The sequence below is a fragment of the Prinia subflava genome, chromosome 2, assembly GCF_021018805.1.
Source record: "Prinia subflava isolate CZ2003 ecotype Zambia chromosome 2, Cam_Psub_1.2, whole genome shotgun sequence".
NCBI classification, from domain to species: domain Eukaryota; kingdom Metazoa; phylum Chordata; class Aves; order Passeriformes; family Cisticolidae; genus Prinia; species Prinia subflava.
The window spans coordinates 5,663,017-5,683,750 of NC_086248.1; the positions used below are offsets into that span (position 1 = coordinate 5,663,017).

A 20,734-nucleotide genomic window follows, 5' to 3' on the forward strand; every position below is an offset into this window, starting at 1 on the left:
CACAGTTTGCATTTCAGAAGTGATGCTCAATGGCCTCATTGCTCTGCAATTTGCAGTGAACCAACCCTGAACAGGAGCACACTGACCACAGAGCACAGCCCTGGTCCATGGCTCACACACCCTGCTGTGTTATCCTTACACACTGGGGCTCTTCAGTGGCATCTGCACAGAACTATTACACCCTGAAGGATGCATTGAGTGTTCCGCCCTCCACACTGTGCCAAAATCATTCTGACAGCAGAAATATTTGATGTAATGTTTACTGCATACAGATCCAGTGTCTTGCTCCAGAGAAGGACTTTGAGAAAGTCTAACAGATGTTATACAATGTTGTAAAGACATTTGTAACTCGTCATCTCTCAAAGAGCCCTGATGGCAAAAGTAGGTCAGGAGCTGGAAAAGGTTTGCTGGTCCCACCTCATGCAGGGACTAAGGCAGGAAGAGGCATCCATCCCTCACCAGCCCTCCTGCATTTCATGCCTACCATGGCATGACAGCACTGTGAACCTCCCAGTGAACAGAACAACACAGATGTCCCTCTTGAAAAATCAGCTGAACCAAATAAATTTACCTTCGTGTTCCAGCTCATCAGCACAACAAAAGGTACAGAGATAATATCTGCCCCAAAGCTTAATGGAAGTGCATTCACATTTCGGAAGAGGCTGACAAATGTCAGAGGCACAGAATTTTGCTGCGTTGCCTTTTCTGTTTTTAACCAGCTCATATCCCTGTTTACCTCAATGTGACGCACATTCCTCCTGCTTAGCTCCACTGATCTGGAAACCAAAGGCTCCTTCAAGATGAAATAAATTGTTCCTGTGGCAATGCCAAGGGGCTGATTTAATGTAGTTTGGAGAGTTCTCAATTCAATTTCACACCCAACTATTGAGCTAAAAGAAAAATCCACACTTTACATTTCTTCTTTATAGGAGCACTGTTATTTTACTGTATCATCAGCCACAGCTTTTCTGAGCACACCACATTTGAAGTACTCCAGTTCCAGATGCTGTATGAGCTCCCTGAAATGCTGGAAGTGCTGTTTCAAACCAGCTGGCAAAGTGCACATTCTATGACCAGATCCATTAGTTTCAACCCCAGTGCTGGGCAGTGTTCTGTAGAGATGTTATTCTTTGTTCCCTGAAAAGCTACATTTGATTCCAGTCCTGGCTACCATTATTGTGCAACTTCACATAATAGTTGTGGGTTTTTTCTCTTTTGCATTGCATCTGGCAGCAGAAATAAAAAAATCAAAACCTGAACAGATTTGCAGAAGATTTAATGCATTTTCTTTCCAAATAGCAGCCTGACATTTTGGCTTGCGAATGGTAAAAATAATGCTAAGAACAAAGATGTGAAAAAATATTCAGACTGTCCTGAAAAAACAGCCTATTTTTGTTTGCTGTAAGATTACAAACAATAACTGAGTAGATAATGTATGTAGTGAACTCCAAGGGGCTCATCTGCAATGGATTTAAGAATGTTCATAGTACAGTACCAGCTACTGCTTTTGTCTTGTTCCTGTTGTTAAGCCCAACAATTAATTGGTAGCAAAAGGAACAAATTACTGTGTATGTTTCTAAAGTTGTTATTATCTTAATTTAGCACACAAAATAAGGAAGAAGAACAACTTTAATTAGTTTTTTACCAAAAGCTGCTACATTTCTGTTAATAAGGAATGTTCCAAGAGCAGATCTCTGCAGCAGAACAGTTGGTGCTGAGGACTTTCTGATCAGGTGCCACGGACTGAATGCCCATTAGCAGTTGGAGCATATCAGGCACACGACTAGAGTGCATCTTCTATATGAATTTCATCTGAAAGGCATCCAGTTCATGAACTGCTCTGTGATGTGAATGAAAAGCACAGTTAATGAAGAGCAACAGGAAAGCTGCCTCATGAGAATGCCCAGCTCAGACTCAAAATGGCTATGTAGGCACAAGCCTGTATCTCTCATAAAAATAGTCAGCTGGCACTCCAGGAGAAGGGAAAAAAAACAATTCCACAACAACCTGAAGTGCCAGAGACAATAATAAATAAGAGACTGGTGGTCAAACCTGTGCACAAAACTAGGACTGAAGTTGTTTATTATGAGAAGCTGTGTGAAAATTATTCATATTCACAGAACTATAGAATGGTTTGGGTTGGAAGGGACCTTAAAGCTCACCTAGCTCCAAAGCCCTGCTGGGGGCAGGGACACCTTCCACCAAGCCAGGTTGCTCCATGCCCTGTCCCACCTGGTTTGGACACTTCCAGGGATGGGGCAGCCACAGCCTCTGTGGGCAACCTGTGCCAGGGCTTCACCACCCTCTTATCAAAGAATTACTTCCTATTAACTGTATAAACTTTGATACTGTAAGAAAAGCTAAGTAAGTATCCATCTTATTATGACACTATTTTTCACTCCTCTTTGGCAACTGCAATTTCATCTCCTCAAGCCTTCTGAGGCCACCCCATTGTCCTGTTCATGTGGTGACACTGAGGCCAGGACAGACCCACAGTCACTGTGGGAGACCACAGGCTCCAGGAAACCACGGGAGTAGAACTAGAGTTTCCATAACTCATTCTGAATCACTTTACTTCCACAAAATCCCGCATTGGAGTATAGAAACCTCAGCCTCTTAAAAATCTGTTACTGAGACTGTGAAAGTGTCAGGGGACACCTCTGTTGCTGTGATGCAGAATCAGGATGTCAGTGTGCAAAATGCTGAATGCAAGGATGAACTACAATAAAGGCAACACCAAGAGCTGAGAAACTGTGTCTTATTTATACTCTTGGAGATGCAACGTTGTAAAACAACCATAAAATGCACACTACTTACTCCCTGACACTGTCAACCCAGTTAAACTAGAAAAATAAACAAGAACAAGCCATGGGACAGTTTAAACAAATAAAATGCTTGCACTGCCCGTTCCTGATTTACTGTTTTGCCTACAGTGATCAACATTTATAGCATTTCAGCTGTTCTCATCAGTCATGGGGAATGCTTTCTCCCTCACCTCTCCTCTAACACTGCAAACTGCATGAGTAGGACTAAAAATACAGTTTCAACTTGTCTGGATTTGGAAAGGACACTGACAATTTTGAAAGTGATTATGAAGCAAAAAAAAAAAAAAAAAAACCAAGTAGGAGAGCAGAATAGAATCTAATATCATGCAGCTCCATAAATGTTACTTAACTGATGAAAAGGGAAACTCCTAGCACACCAATGCACATCCTCTCATCATCATCCTCTCTCTACCTCCTCTGCAGCCCACAGTCAGTGACCCCCAGTCACGAGCAGCAGCGCTGTGACCGCTGTCTAACGCTCTGCTTGTGCTGTTTGACTGTTCCTTGCTCTTCCCAGTCTGTCCCCACCATCTGTCATTCCCTGTCTTACACTTCATTTGCAAATTACTCGAGCAGGTCTGTTGTCTGTACATCTGAGCAGCTCCTAGGAGCTGCAGCCTCTGAGACTGGGGGCTCTTTGTACGATGAAGATAAACCAAGGATAGGAACACTTTGCCTCAGAGTGGAGTCTTTAGCAAACCTACATCAGCTACAAGTAAATGGTGTTTCAGAATTAATGGCATAAACAAAAGTATCAGAGATAAACATGTAAAGAAGTGGTAAAAAAGAAAGCTAAAGAAAAAATCATCACTTGGCTGCAACAGAGAAAGAAATGTCCTGTTGTCACTGGAACGCCCAGTTCAGCACTGACCTACAAAAAAACTGAAGATGCTTTCCAGTTTGAATAGATTTCAGGGGAAAAATAAAAATGCTTGAAATACTTTTACACTTGGAGAGGCTGTTTTCTCCCCCGTCAGAGGTCCCAGTCTTTCGAGGACACCAGGTCTCAAGCTGCACAGATGCTGAAATACCACACAGTGGTTTTACCTGCCTATTAAAAAAGATTTCAACAGCACATTTTAATTTCCCGTATACACCACAATACTTAATTAGCCTCTAGAACTTTATAGTGTTTTCATACCTCGTGATGTCAAGAATTTAGCACACATCAGAAAACAGGGCTTGTGCAGGCCAGGAAAGAGGATTTGTGTGGACTTAGTAAGCAGATTCCAGCTCCCAAAAAGGCTGAGATGAAATACAGATTCTGTACTGGCTACAGAAGGGCAGAAAAAGAAGCAGAGGTTTCCATTTGACTCAACAGCCACTAGTACATCCACTTCCAGAGAGGACACAGGGAATTTCGGTCTTACAGTGATATAATTGTTTTATTAGGCAGATGGAAGGAACCCCACGGTGAAAAAGCAAATGTTCCTGACCAAACTGCTCCCATGTCACTTTTCAACCAACTGGAAAATTTCCAGTTGGCACGAATTCTGTTTAGAAACAAGAATTGGAAAGTAGACTAATCCTATATTAGAGCTAAAACTAGCACTGCTTTACATCAAAATCATTTTCATTTCCTGATGTGAAAAATATATCAGTAACAGCACGATATTAAAAAGATACTGGACTGGGATTATGAAACTAAGGCTGCTGTCCACAGATCCAGAGCAATTGGTGAGAAGGAATGAACCCTGTGACTGGCAAGCAGAGTGGTAACAAATGGAGATTTTCTTTGTTTTATGAACTAGTTTTTTACAAATAACTAGGACACACAAATAACCAGTATCCCATCGTTTCTTGCCCTGTGGCACTGTTTCACACTGGCTCTGTGTTGCATTTGCCTTCCGAATGCCCTTGTGCCAGTCTGGAACACTGGGGACAGATGTGTAGAACCAGAAAATGTCCAGAGCTGGAAGGGACCTGCAAGGATGATCAAAGTCCAATTCCTGGCCCTGCACAGGACACCCCAAAAATCCCACCCAGTTCCTGAGAGCGTTTTCCAAACACTCCTTGAGCTCTGTCAGCCTTGGGGCTGTGACCATTCCCTGGGGAATCCACTCATTGCCCAATCACACTCTGGGGAATCCCATCTAAGCCTCCAATGATACAGTGCAGAGTCAGGGAGTCTGGCTTTGAGGTCCAGCAGATTTTTTGGTGCAAATAGATTCTAAGTGACAGGAGAAGAAGTGGGATACCAAATCTGGTGCAAGCAGCCATTCAAAATAAAGGGAAGCCACTTGTTCACTGTGGAGGTTACATCTTCAGAGTTCAGAGGGTGTCCCAGACCACTCAGCCTGATGCACGGACTGTGCCTGCATCCAGCTGCACATTACTGCAGTTCAGAAACAGCATCAGTTGTGGCCCCAAGAACAGAATTTCCTCTTTGGAACTGAAATTGAAAATTGTGTATTTAATCAGTATGGGATATTAGTATTTAATTAAGAAGGGCAAATTATCAACTAAAAGTGAATACAGTCATGCTCAGCATAGTCCAGACTTTCTCGAAGGGATACTCAAACCAGAAACACAATAGAACTGGATTTGCTACATATAAACTTCAAATTCAATGGAAAACATTATGGCGGAATAAACGAATTATGGTACCTTCATATAAGTGAGTAGTCTCAACTGAAAGAGGTCAGATTTAGACTGGGTATCAGGAGGAAATTCTTGACTGTGAGGGTGGTGAGGCCCTGGCACAGGCTGCTCAGAGAAGCTGTGGCTGTCCCATCCCTGGGAGAGCTCAAGGCCAGGTAGGATGGGGGTTGAAGCAACCTGGTCTATGGAAGGTGTCCTTGCCCATGGCAGGAGCTGGGACTGGATAATCTTTAAGGTCCCTTGCAGCCCAAGCCAGTCTGTGATTCTGTAATTTTATGATGCTAAAATAGAGAAGTTAAATAGGTACCAATCTGCAGCATTATCATCCACACCTCATTTTACACACAAGTGCACGCTCCCATTATGCCACCATTTTACCACACTTATACCAACTTACTCCCAAAGGAAATTCCCCTTATCCAAGACCTTTTCTTTATAGAATTGCTACTGTCCTTTGCTCTGTTTCTACTTCACTATAAACTATAAAACTGTATAATACTTAAAGCTTATGCAGGAATTTTACACTGAGCCAATGACATGAAAAAATATTCTGTACTGTTTTCTAGGATGCAGCATACATGGAGTAAATCCTTGTTTCATGACTGCTATTGTATGCCAAGCTCCTTCCCCTATCCCAAAAAGTATCACTACTTTGGGAGTTAGGACTGTGGACAGCTTGCTTCATCACTACAGTTTTTCAGGTGTAAGTCTAATAAATTGCTACAAAAGCATGTGGCAGATAGCTAAATACCTTTGTTCTTTATTCACTTATTTAAGAAAAAAATCAGGCAAAAAGGCATCAGCTCCCCAGCCTCTAAAATTTTAAGTACACCAATAATTTACTTCTGTCTAACATAAGCAGCATACTCATTCCTGCTATGGCCCAGCATTTGGCATTGTTCCCAGCTGTCTTGATTAATAAGAATTTTTTTTAGCTCAACAACTCTCAGATTCTGGTTCAAGGACTGGCAGCCGCCTGCAGAAAGCTGGCTGGTCACACAGCCCTGCAGTTCCTCTCATGGAATCAGCTGTTTCTAAAGATAAAGGTACTACTTTTCACACATCAGTGCTTTTCTTCTTAGGCTCTGTAAACAAGGCAGCAACATGAAATTTTTCCTTTCTAGACAAGAAAATGTGCATCTGAAAAGTCTAACCAGTCTCTCCAGAGATCAACAGCACAGCTGCAACAGCAAACTTGGGCTGGGGAGCATCTCGTCTGTAAGGGAAGGCTCAGAGATTCGGGGTTGTTCAGCCTGGAGAGGAGAAAGCTTTAGGAGTTCTGAGCTTTATGGCAGCCTTGGGATTCTTAAAGGATATCTAAGAAAGAGGGAGACAGACTTTTCACAGAATCACAGAATTAGTAGGTTGGAAGAGACCTTCAAGATCATCGAGTCCAACCCATGCCCTAACATCGCAACTAAACCATGGCACTGAGTGCCACATCCAGTCTTTTTTTAAACACACCCAGGGATGGCGACTCCACCACCTCCCCAGGCAGGCCATTCCAGGACTTTATTACTCTCTCTGTGAAAAACAACTTCCTAATATTCAACTTATATTTCCCTTGACGCAGCTTGAGACTGTGTCCTCTTTTACCAGGGTCTGCAGTGACAGACAAGGGGCAATGAATTTAAACTAAAGAGGGCAAGTTTAGATTGGACCCGAGGTAGAAATGATTCTGTGGAAGTGTTCAAGGCCAGGTTGGATGGGGCTTGGAGCAACCTGGTCTCGGGGAAGGTGTCCCTGCACATGGCAGGGGCTGGAACCCGATGATATTTGAAGGTCCCTTCCAACCCAAACCATAAAGTGAAACCACATTTATTTTGCTTACAGAAGTGTGATACTGCTGCTAATTACCCACTGCAATTCATTAGAACTCAAGAGATTTGCATCACACAACAGTTTAGTCATGTGAATGTCTTTATACAGCCGTGACTTTGACTTACTTCTTTTTGCACTAAATTTCATCCTGTGTTTAACCAAGGGTTGTTCAGAATTTTGACCCTGCCCTACCAGGACACTTCATTCACACTTTTTTTTGAGGTTTTTCCCTTTTGACTACTCTCATTATTCTCAGCCTGCTTTCAGGAAGGAACATGTGAGCCCATCTACTTAAATGGCTTCAGCATTTGAGAACGAACTGGTTCTGGTTTAGACATTGTGTAAACAAGTATGCACCCACCTTATGGAAATTATATTTGGAGTGTAGGTTACTTATGGAAATGCCTTGAACAGTGTGAAAGCTTTAGTCAAAATATCTACACTCCACATCTCCCTTATCCCACTTATCCCATTGCCCTGTCAAACAAGGAAGGCACACTGATTTAACATGACTTGGTCTACACAGCCCAGGCCTAATTACTTCCAAAGTACTTCCAAACTTATTTCCAAAATTCAAGTCAGATAAAAATACCTGTAATTGTCCAGGTCTTTCTCCTCTCCCCCTTTTAAACACAAATACTATTTTTTTAAATCTCCCATCCTCAACAGTCTCTTTGTAACCTAAAAACTCTTAAAGATAATTTCAAATAGTAAAAGATTATTTCAGCTGCATCCTAAAGCATATTTAGATTTTAGCAGCTCCTGTACACTTAAATATCTGTCTTACCCTTGCATTTTGAGCAGTTTTTTCCTCTGCTCTGGCCAGTACTTGGGTTGTTTTTCCTATTAATTTAGGTAATTATTTGTGTTATTATATAACATAAATGACATTAGAAGCACCATAACCCTCCCCACATTATACATCTTGCTATTAATGGATTAACACATAATTTTCCTCTTAATTTTTATACATCACAAGACCTCCCTTGTTCTTATTTAAAACCTCTGATAATGTAAACTTCTTTTGTGATTTTGCACACTTGATTTTCACATTATATATAAATCCTTAAACTGCTCTAAAGCAAAAGGAGTATCTGATCTAGCCCTAACAGTCTCTCATTGTATGTCCCATCTGTCATTTGCATCAAGTTAGATAATCTCCATTATGCATTCAAAAGTGCCTCCTTAGCTGCTAATTCTCATGTTCTTCTTGGTCTCACAGATAATCTTCTTAGAAGACACTATTTACCAGCTCCATAAGGTCACTGAAAATGACAGAAAAATTATATTCCTCTGACTCCAGACTTCATTTCAAAAGCTAATTTCAAAATAATTTTCACTAACAGTACTTACCATTATTAATTTCTTTAATTGCTAAAATTAAAACTGAAAATCAAATAAAATTACCTACCTCCATTTGCTGAAAAAACTGGACCTAGAACAGTCTCATACTATGTCTTATTGTATCACCTACTGTTTGGATATTTTCAACAGTTTAAAAATTACTGTTATTTGTTTCTAGTATATCTACCACACTGAACAAAAACAACAAGGGAAAACACAAAATTCCTTCTTGCATTCCAGGAAGATGAAGCAGAAAGACAGAGGAGGCAGGAATAAAATATATAAAAAGAGAATATATTTGATTTTTTTTGGTAAGGTTTTCAAAATATTTTCCATCCCATGTGGGCATATGTAGCTTAGTCTAGTCATGTTCAATCATTTAATTCCTTGTGAGATGTTTAACAGCAAAAGGTTTTGAGGAAGGAGCTGAAAGGAGAGTGGCAGCAGCCCAGAGTACCTGTTCGCAAAGGGAGTTTGTTACTTGGAGGTGAGATGGAAGCCTGTGGAAGAAGCTTTCAGTAAAGCAGAAAGCTGTCAAGATTAATTTAACTAAGGTTTCAATGATGCTTAACACCTGCTTGATGAAAGCTTTGTCACAAAAGCCTCCCTTTTTTAGACTATCAGTGGGTTTTTCCAGCATCCTGTATCATCTTCTGCCCTTAAATCATTCCACTACAGCACAAGAAGTTAGTCATCTGTTCTCATCTTGGTCCTCCATTATTACTCTTGTTTTCATGAGCTCTCCTTCCATCCCGACTCCCCTGCTGCTGTCACCCCTGAGACACCAGTCCTGCCACCACCTGCCCCAGCCTCCACAGGAGTTTTCCCCACTCCTGGTCTTTCCCAACAGGGGCAATTCATCACAGTGACATCCCTCCTCCCAGTCCCCATGCTCCCCTTCCTCATTGCAGCTACATTTTGAGTAACCAGCTGATTTCCTCCTCCCTCAGCTCAGAACAGTTCCACCTATGATCTGCCCCTTAGAGATATTTGCCTCTCTTAAAAAATGTTCTTCTCCGAGGGAGAAAGGCCATTTCTGTTGGTGGGTTGCTTTTGGTTTTGTTTTTGTAACAGCAGTAGGAAATAAGACAAAAATCCTCCAAACAAAACAAAATATATATCGCCCCACCAAAAACAACATTTGTTTTGTGGTTAAAACAAATTTCCCAGTATAGGTGTAATTATTCAGACAATTCAAAAGTTTTTATTCTTAGTGGTTCAGTTATTGGTTTTCTCTAAGAAATATGGACAAGGAGCCAAAACTGAATGAACCTTGTCACTGGGCACAAGGACACCCAGCAGAGGATGATGAAACTTGAGGATGGTAATGTTTGAGTAAAATCTGTACAGCAAATAAAACAATCATCTTCTTATCTCCTCCATATTTGGAATTTCTTTTATTGAGGGGATTACAGGTTTTTTAGCATTATTTGTACCATTTGCCTCACACCAGCACTTCTGACCTACATGAATAAAAGGACAAGTGAGATTTCAGCAAAGTGGCTTCTCTCTGGCTGTGCAGCAGAAGTCCTGCTGCATGATTCAGCTCTCTGCATGCCTCCACTTTTTAATGGCAAACATATCCCTCATTGCAGCAGATGAAGCAGAGAGATTCTTCTGCAAGTGACAAACTGAGCTGCAGAAATTCCCCTGTACAGCTGCCTGTTGCTACTGCTCGGAACTTAACAGGATCATTGGGTTTCTCAGATCAGGGACTGTTATTTCAACAGATGGAACTACCTGGTGCTGCAAAACTGGAGGCTCTTCCATGCTTCTGATAAATATGAAGCCATCCTGTAAGACAAAGTCAGTCTTTCTGTCTGCTAGAATCTAATGTGGATTCTGAAAAGCAGCAAGTTGGGATAATTAAAAACAAAACAACAAACATATGCAACCCAACAAAAACAGACCACAAAAACTGCCCCCAAAACCCAACCAAAATCAGCTACTAATTCAGCAAAGCTCCTTGGTCTCTAGAAAATGCTCCCTGGTGTCTGGAAAATATCTCAACGATATTTGAGACTGAACATCTACAAAACATGATTATTAAAACCAAGAATTATTAATTACACCAGCTCTGCATGCCGAAACCAGTCTCCTAATCAGAGAATTCACTTCCTGGTTCCTTAGTTTTCCATCTGCAAATGAGAACACTTGGAACTTTTTACCTATAACATCACTTTGAGGTTTTCCAGAAACTCCAGGTGTACAGAAGAGAAGGTGCCACGGAGATGCTCCTGCAGCATCCAGCCCTACATGGACCCATCCAGCTGATTTCCCACCCTGCAAGGACAGCAGGGCTCTCTGCTCCATCACAACTGCTAAAAGCAAAGGCTTCTCCTTGATTCAGCACCAAGAGGAATTCCATGTGGGGACAGTTAGAGGCATCACAAGGACACTGATGTTGTGAGAAAGTGGTGTGTGCTTCCAGGAATGGACATGGACAAAGCAGAAATCAGCCAGAATCCTAGCTGGAAAACACAGGCTGGAGCCAAAACTCGATGGCTGCACATGCTTTTTAGAGGCATTGCCAATACGGAAAAGAAAGGGGACAAGTCTCCCCTGAGAGGAATTTTAATTCTGTTGGCCTTCAGAAGGAAAAGGTGCTTATTGAAAATCATATTAATGGGGAAAATCTTCAGGAAAAGCTCATGCACACAATGCTGGTGCCACTATAAATATGTGCATGGAAAACACACAGCCTTCCAGTGAGTGGCCACTGACTGGAGGCTTAGCTTGGCCGGTTTCTGGCCCTTGGCAGTCTGTGTGTTAGCCAAGTGTTTGACAAACTGTGGTACAATTTCCTCAGTGTCTTTTTGCCAAGGAAGAATTCTCTGCTCAAGACCACACTGTCACGGTTGTTTGCACTCCAGCATATGATTAGGCAGCATCTTCCAAAGCAAACAGGCTGTTTAGCACTTGAATGATCAAAACTGAGTGGATTATTTAAGACCTGTGGTAGAATCACCCCTAGAAAATATTAAAGGAAGACCTCTCTAACCACAAAGCATGTACATCAGTTTATGAGAAAAAAAAATACTATAAATTATTATAAAATTACTAAAGATACATAAAAGGTTGGTGCAGACCTCTGCCTCAGAACCTGCAATGCTGCTCAGTATCAAATCTCAGTCATGCTAAGCAGCAGCAAACAGCATCAGTAAAATTTGAGCCAAGAGTGCACATATACAACACCTTGAGAGGAAAATGAGACTGGATCACTACAGACCTGAAAATAATGTGTCCTTGATAATTTTTTTTTCTCTTGAGAAGAAGAGAAAGAACTTGTCTTTATCTCTCTTTGGAGAATTTTAATTTTATTCTAAATTTTAATAATTTAAGTAATTATTTAATGAAAAATCAGTATCACACTTGTATTTATATTACAAGTATGTCAATCTGTAGCTGCACTGATTAATTCTTCAAATCTGCTTAAGAAAATCACCATCTCTTCAGTGCTCCTCACACAGGCTGGGCAGTGTTTTTGTCAGTGTATTTGTCAGTAGAATTACAAGGTCCATCTTACCTTATTACCTGCCTTGGATTAATTCTCCACCTTCTACCAATGCATTCTTGTTATTTATTTTCTTTTGACAAATTACTCATTGTCTACCTATCCTAATGAAAGGGAAATATCTTCATGTGACTTTCAACAGAAAGGAGAATCAGAGAGAATACAAAGCCCTCCGACTTGTTTTGCTGTTCCCTGTTAGCATTAAAAGGGTGAAGAAGGAGAAGCAGAAGCTTTGCCATATTCAGAGGTGTGTAAACACCTGCAGCTGCCACTGACCTCTGGTGAAACAGCACCACCCCCTTCTTCTGAGGCAAGGGAAAAGCAAGTACAAATAAGTGAAGATCAGCCTGAAGAGCATATTATGACCTTCAGAAGTCTTACCATTCCAGCACTTCTTTGGGAACTTCCTTAAAGAGTCCAGCTGCCCTCACACAAGGGTGTTAGAAGGACAGAGGCAAAGCCCAATCTGTGACTGGAAGTGGGAGCACCTCAGTGTGCAGCAGCAGTGGCTGCACAAGCCCCAGCTCTGCTGTCAGGGTCTCTCTGGGCTGAGCCTGAAGCCAAGAGCAGGGCTGGTGTCCTGGAACCAGCACTGCAGCATTTGGGAAGCTCCTCTCCATGCCTTGCTCCAGATAAACACAGACAGTGAACAGAGATCTAAAGACATGCATGTCTATTCTCCAGCAGAACTCTTGGACTGTGCAGATTTCACAGACTCAACCTTATTTGCAATGGAACAACCAACTACAGAAAATACCAACAGAAGTTACAGAGCAGGCCTTTCTAGCCATCAGGGTATTTTTGGCAGTCATGCTGTTGTTTGGTTTCCTCCTTATAGCCCGTCTGTGAAGTCTTATGACTGTGCAACAGACTCTTCCCACGGATCAAGCTCACATGGCTGAGGAGAAGGATGTAAAGCCAGGAAACCAGAAACTCTCCCAGCAAGTCATGATTCCTGCCACTGGACAGCTGGCAATATTCAGAGGGGCAGCAACACTTCTGCCCCTTTCCCCAGTTTTCTTCACTTGACTCTGACCTTAGAGCACTTAAACTTTAAACCACAGAACATCTTTGTGAATGAGCCACTTAGACAAGTGGAGAATTGAAGTGGTGAACAAAAACCACAAGCATCTCGTGTGCTTTTGCCCTTTAGATTTCAGAAGTTTAGACTGCTAAACCTCTCAAAGGCAACTGCAGGACAGTGACTGAACCTCCAACCCATCCATCCCAAACAACTCCCGTTAGCAGTGGGCTCACTGGAGCACCTGAACTGAGCAAGGAGTTTACAGATTGACAGAGATCCTGCTCCAATGGGGATTAATCCTCCAAAGCAACAGTCCAAACAGTGAAACTATTTCTATTTCCCTTTGCTGCCTGGCTCATGTACACATTGAGTTTTTTCCCTGTGTTAAGATAATGGTCTCATCTACATTACATTAGTGTCTCCAGGATGTGATCCATCTGGATCATTAGTATTTCTTCTTTCTTACAGTAGTGCCAAATTGCCCCAGTTCTACCTTATTTCTGAGTGGACTGGTCTGTGTGAACAAAAATGAGGAGCGCATATGTAGAATTAATCATATAAAAACACATTGCTTACAGTAAGAAGTACAAGTTTAAATTCTCTTCCACTGTTTCGGTGATGTCTGGAATTCCTCTATTAGAAATAAACAAGATATTCATTAACTAACTGCTTATGTAACAAAGATCATTACACGAAATTATCATCTAGAGGCACTGAAAGAATCTTAATTATCCAGGTGAACTTTGAAGCAAAACTGCACTTTGTGATTTCTCTGGTTGCCTTCTCAGTTCTTCTAGCTCCTGATCTATAGTCAGTAGAATGTTGATTAGCCTGACCCAATTTTTGGATTAGAAAAGACAACTCAAAGCAGCAGCTGATCAGAAGTGAAAGGCTTGTTGGATGGGTTCATGGGTGCCAAACCCACAGTGTCAGTGCCAAGGTACCCATATAAGCCTCTGCTCATTGAAAGGATGAGCAGTCCAAATGCAGCAACTAAAAAGCTTTGCCTTCAGTACTAAATAACTGCTCCCCTGTTTCAGAGGCCAAATGGAAACAGAGTGTTTCCAAGCCTGACTGCCAGATGCTAAGAGATGCCTACAGAATAAAGTCTACTCCAGAGGTGGAAAAGTAGAAATAACCTGGAGAGCTCCCTCTGCTCCAAGTCCTGTGCCCAAACCCAGTTTTGTATAAGAATTCCCCAGCTCTGAGGAATTGATGGTCCTGAGAAGTGGCAACTTCCAGGAGTCCCCACCTGCTGTGGGAACTGTGCTCAGGACCCCCAACACACCAAGCTCTGCTACTGCAGTCCTGGCAGGCTCCTCACACCCCCAGCCTGCAGCTGTGGCCCACACGTGCTGCATGTGCAGAGCAAGGGCTCTGTGTTGCCAGCATCCTTCTCCCAAGCCTCACGGGAGAACAATGGCTCAGTAACACCAGCATCCTTCTCCCAAGCCTCACGGGAGAACAATGGCTCAGTAACACCAGTATCCTTCTCCCAAGCCTCATGGGAGAACAATGGCTCACTCCAGCCAGCATCCTTTGCCCAAGCCTCATGTCAGTTCTAAACCTAAACTGAAATAAAAGTGAAATATGCTGTAAGCATATCCTAAACACAACCCTTGCTGGCATCAGAGAACTATTTTACAGGACTAACAGCTCATCTTAGCAAATTCTCACCAAGCACCACACGTATTCTAAGATCTTCAATATCTGTTCTGCCACTGAGGGAACATTCCCTTCACACAGGGAGAATGTTCCCTGCAATAAAACCTTCTATCAGAGAAGTGACAGTAGCCTGGACTTCAGTTGTCAGTGCTACCTGTGCCTTCAGACTGACCCACAGAAGGGCTGGGCAGAGGGGCATTCACAGGGTAGGTGGAGAAGAGAGGAATTCTGCACTTGCTTTTGCTCTTCAACTTCCACACCCATCTCTTCTCAGCAACAGCCTCCTTCCTTTTTAACCCTAAATCTGTTCCCCATCCTATCAAAGTCAACATCAACTTTTCTATGCTGTGACCATACTGTCACCAAAAAAACCTCACTTTGAAGGGAACCCTTTTGCATACCAAAAAAAAAAAAAAAAAAAAAAAAAAAAAAAAGAAAAAGAAAAGAAGAAGAAGAAAAAAGCCACACTGATTTTTCCCTGCAATTCTCCTGAAGTGAGCAATGAACAGTAGGTATTGCCAGCTTTAAATTATCAGCAGCAGTGGAACTTTCACAGAGAGGATGCCCACACTGCAGGCTGTGCATGGGGAGCCCAGGAATGAGCACAGAGCTGGCCACAGCCTCCACAACAGAGTTTGGGGACAACCCAGTGGAAAGGAGCCTGCAGGGAGCTGTGGGTCACGGAGCACACGCTGCTCACAGCCTCTAAGCCAGGCCACTTCAGAGTAGAGTTTGCATTTCTAAGCTGCAGTGCAGCCTGCAGTGCAGTCCCCACTGTAAATATACCCAAAGTCTTTGCAATCAACATTTTAATTCAAATATAAGAGGGGAAAATGCATACCAGGGCAGTTTTAACAAAAGCAAACCAAGTACAGAAAGTCCAAGTAACACAAAAGGGTTACAATTCCTGTAATGTCTCTGAAACCCTTTTGTTCTCTTATCTCATATTCCTGGCCCACACTTTATAGATGCTGCACCTTAAGTCAGGCTAATCTAAGTCTTACCCAGGTCAATTGAATGCTTTCTGCTGATTTATGTTAGTCAAAATTTTGCGTCTGCATTGCTACTGACATATGAATAGCATGAGGATACAAGAAGCTCACTACAACTTTAATTTTTTGCATGGTCTTACATCAAACATGGACCAGACACTGAAAGACCCAGGTACAAGACCATATCAATGCAGGCGTAAGTCCTACATGTTAAAAGATAACGTTCTCAAGTAAAAAAGAAAAAAAGGAAAAAAGAAGAGAAGAGAAGAGAAGAGAAGAGAAGAGAAGAGAAGAGAAGAGAAGAGAAGAGAAGAGAAGAGAAGAGAAGAGAAGAGAAGAGAAGAGAAGAGAGAAGAGAAGAGAAGAGAAGAGAAGAGAAGAGAAGAGAAGAGAAGAGAAGAGAAGAGAAGAGAAGAGAGAGAGAAGAGAAGAGAAGAGAAGAGAAGAGAAGAGAATAAACATTTTACTACTTGAAAATAATACAAGAAACATATCCCAATGCAGGCAAGACTCCTCACCTGAATCATTCCCCTGAATTACTCACTTCTTCATCTCTAAATTCAGTATTAAACTGTTAGGGAAAAGCTTCTTAAATTAAGAAGAATCTCTTGGTGCCAACACAAAGCATCTGTATAAAGTATAAATTATCTCAAACTGTAACAAACTATCAGGGAAATAAAAAATCATCAGAGCCTCTTGCAAATCAAAGTAATTTTATTTCCAGTGGCTTCAATGTTTGACTCAGAACCAAACAGAACAGAGGTTCAAAATTTGACCTCTAATTTGTAAATCCTTTTTACCCTGTTCCAATCTTTCAATATTCATAACCATCAGATTAGAAACTAATTTTGTCTGTACCTTTGTCCTTTATAAACTGCTGAATATCACTGTATTACATCAATGAACTCTTTCAGATGATCTGTGAAAAGCATACTTAGAATTCCTCTTTCAAACTTAATTTGCAGTGATTTTCTTGCAGTAATGTGAGAATAAATGAAAAAGATAATTGATTTCAACAGTAAGCAATTACACACAATGACTTTTCTACAGCAGTTGTCTAATTAAGAGACTGTGAGCCCTGCATTTCAAGCTTTAGATTTAAGCATTGTTTTTCAGGTATGCATATGATATGCAAGATACATAACTTTTTGTGTTCTGTTACACTGCAGATGCACAAAGATACTTACTACAAACTTTTAACCCTTCACAAAAAATTATGCTTGCATATTTGATTTGAATGTGAAGGAAAGAAACAACTACTGTTCAACTGAGTAAAGATATCTGAAGGTTATCAACATCAATAAATAACATTTATGGCAAGGCTGATCTAAAAAGTCACACTGGACTAAAAATAAATTGACAAAATTAACAATGAAAGATTTTTTATGAATATGAAACATGCATATGCACAGATGTCAGTTATATAACCCATTTCTTATATCATTAAAGAGTAAACACCAGGCTATTCTTTCAGCTTATCAAAACACAGTAAAAAGCAGGCACATTTCCTTTCCCATATTTCTCTCCCCTAATTAACAGATTTTTTTAACTGCGTGTCTTTTACCACTGCAGCAGAATCTCATCTGCCCCCTTATTGTCAGTTGCTACATACAAACGCCTATTGCTCCCCAAGGCTTTTCTAAGAAGCAACAAAAGGATTGCAGGCGCATACCTTAACCTCTGGGCTGGCAAAAACCTCCACATCAACCCCACAGGCAACCAGAGTGGAAACATCACAGTCCATGCTACGGGCTGGCATCCCCCGCCTTTGCACACAGAGTTAGGCAAGCTCACAGTCACAAACGGTGGAAGAAAACAACAAAAGAATAAAAAAAAATAAATCTTCAGTACTGCAATTGAACAGTCCAAGACTCAGTTTCAGCGCTGGCAATGCCTGCAAGCCTCCAATACGAGCTCTGTGCACTTAAAGTGAGTTGCTGGTTGCCTGTCCCCTGTACACCCACCAACTGAGCAGGCACAGCATAGTAACAGCGCTATTCCATCTCTCACGGCAATGACATCACCACAAAGACTGACATAAGCTAAATCTATTTTTTCAACCCTTTTATCTCTAGGCAGCACAGTGGATCAAATTCAACATGATTATGTGCTAAATCTGAACTCGGACTAAATCAATTCAAGCAGCGTTCACTGTCAACTGAGTCATAGCTGTTGTTTCAGCTGAGTGCTTATGGTGGCAAAAAAAAAAAAAAGAAAAGAGATCGCCTGACATTGAAAGCTCCACTCTGCGTGTAAATTAACCATTTCAAGCCACTAAGCTCAAGGTAACATTTGTTACTTTATTATACTTTAAAATCTACAGCAGAGCACTATCAAAACCCCTTTCAAATCAACTAAATCTCAGCACTCTGATTTTAATAGCTCTAAGTCCTCTCTTTTAATAAAGCACACTCTCTAACCCCACACATGGGATTAGAGAAGATCTCGTCCTGTCATCAGCAGTGATCAACACGCTGCAAATTTGGTGCCAGTGCCTCGCATCCTCGTTGCACTGTGACTCATCCCCAGGAAGATCAGAGGCATGTCTGTGTGTGATTAGGAAGTCAATACCCCTTCAAAGAACAGGACATGAAAATTTCCTTGAAATGAGGGCTTCACACTAGGCAGCCTCTACACCATCCATCCTAAGGGTTAACCCTTCACAAATACAACCAGGTTCAACCAAAGAAACAAGGAGAAGTAAAGATGCCTTATACCTGCTGACTCAGTGATCTGTTTAAGCTTTGCAAGTTTTATCATTTTTTAATGATAGAAATAAAATATCTACATGTCTGGGACTTCTGAAGTGATCTTTATCCCAGACTGGCACCATTATTTTTCCTCTACCATTTCATTCTCGTGATCCATAAATTACTATCAATTGTTGCAGGCCTAGAATTGGCATTTATGGATATGAGCGATTAATAAGGAGAATTAAATATTTAACTACTGGTATGAACTTAGGAGCAGCTCATGTCTCAGTGTAAGAGACTGCGCTGCTTACCTCCACTTCACTCACAAATAAACTCCTAATTATACTAACATTAGGTGTTAGGAGGAAATTCTTTGCTGTGAGAGGCCAGTGACATTAGATGCTGAGACAGATAAGCCAATATCTCTTATCAGAGTATTCTTTTCCAAGTTTTATTAAATACTTTTCCCACTTTTAAACTTGCATTTATAGCAACCTCCCCAGCAGTAATCACAAACTAAGATCCACAGCCAGGACAAAAACACATCCCAGCACAAAATACTTTACAAACCCAGACTATACAGACAAACAAATGGATAGGGCAGCAGAAGGCAGAAAATGAATCAATATTGTCTGTCATGATTATCAATTGCTTTGTGCACTGGTCACTTAATCACTGTCAAGATTTTTCATAAACTACAGGAAACCACTTTTTAGAAAGAATTTGAAGTTAACATTTTTGTGAGTGTTTATAGGAGTGTTTTATTCATATATTTGAATATAATATGTATGTGGTAACAGAGAAAACAAACCATAAAGGCCTGATTGAAGCCAGCAGACAGCAATGGAAAAATCATGGCATCAGAAAAGTGAGGAGCCAGTAAGTGCTATCAAAGAGCTAGAAGGAAACACTGAAAGCAAAGAGGAGTGGTGTGTCTCAGGCTTATGAAAGTTTTAACAGTGATGGAGCAACAGGATGAAAACAAAACAAGTAGCTGGGAAAGGAAAAGATCAAGAATCAGATGCTGATGGTCTCCAAGGTCCATTAGGGCATCCAGAGCGAGGGTGGTGCCTGGCCTGAGTGTGGTTTCACAGCAGTGATGGAAAAAAGATCTTACATTATAGAGCTACACGGGATAGTTCTGGATTTTTTTTTCCTTTCTTCTTCTTTAAAAGAAAGTTTAAAACCTGTCACCTATCAATTTCAATAGCCTTAATTTTCTTATGAGAACTGGCACCTGATGTGCAAACTGACCTGTTCCACTTCATGATTATTCCTGCACTTCCACTGTTCATCTCCTTTCAAAAGAGAATCACTGCAATTTTTCCACTCCAGCAGAATAAGGAAACCTTACAGAGATCACAATTACTTTCATTTCTTGCTTCTTCTTGCCTATTCCAAAGTATAACCTAATTTTTCCTCTTAAAAAACCACTCTAGCTCACTAGGGTATTTTAGTGAGCTCTTTACAAAGATAACCTTGTTGGTTTTGCCTCCTGAAAACAAAGATTACCTAACACAGGAACTCTACAAAGCTTTTGAGTACTCCAACTATTATCCTTCAATATATGTCATATTCTATTTGTCACTGCTCACTTCTCATTTGAAATCAAGACGTATTCCTATGTGAATGATTTTTTTTTCAGGGAACGCCACAATTTCTTATAGTCTCACCTAATGTTAATGAAAAATCTATTACTTAATGCCTTAAAATTGTTTAATATTAACTTATTTCTCCAGTTCAGGAGACATGCTTTTCATCCAAATTTAAAGAAAAAGCATTTCAATTTCTTTCAAAAAATTTCTTAACCCTGTCTCTAGATGGTCTTGCTAAATTCAGTTCACCAAACTCTCAAGAAAAAATGAAGCTATGTTTCACACATATTTTAAACTATTATCTTTAATAAATAGAAATTGATGCAGACAGACCTGCACTTCAGCATTGTACTGACATTCAGAAGGTTCTCCACATCACAAACTGGTACCACTGTGTAACTCTCCTGCCATCCCTCACCAATTTTATATGGGGTTTAAGACCACGACCATAAATTCTGAGAACAGAAAGTACAGAGTTTTGAACAGTTATTCAGAAGCTTCTCGATTTGTTTCAGTGTTTGTCCACAGTAACTGCTGTGAATGAATTCAAGGGGCACCACTCTCTACGTGTGAATACCTCAGGGGGCTGGATTGAGGAGCAATTGAGGCTCATTTGTAAAACCAGACTGAGCATGGAAATGCCACATTTTCACAGGTACA

At 41.0% G+C, this 20,734-nt stretch overlaps 1 protein-coding gene across 2 annotated transcripts in view; it reads right to left on the minus strand.

Moving 5' to 3' along the window:
• Positions 1–20,734, minus strand: part of RCAN2 (regulator of calcineurin 2) — an 81,380-nt gene that overhangs the window by 22,205 nt on the left and 38,441 nt on the right. The window contains exon 1 of one of the 2 annotated variants that reach the window (XM_063423771.1): positions 17,459–18,464. The exons of the other annotated variant lie outside the window; for it this stretch is intronic. Within the exon in view, the coding sequence (XP_063279841.1) occupies positions 17,459–17,545 (87 nt within the window). The 5' untranslated portion in view covers positions 17,546–18,464. Of the gene's footprint in view, positions 1–17,458; positions 18,465–20,734 lie in introns of those variants that run through there. 2 annotated transcript variants of the gene reach the window in all.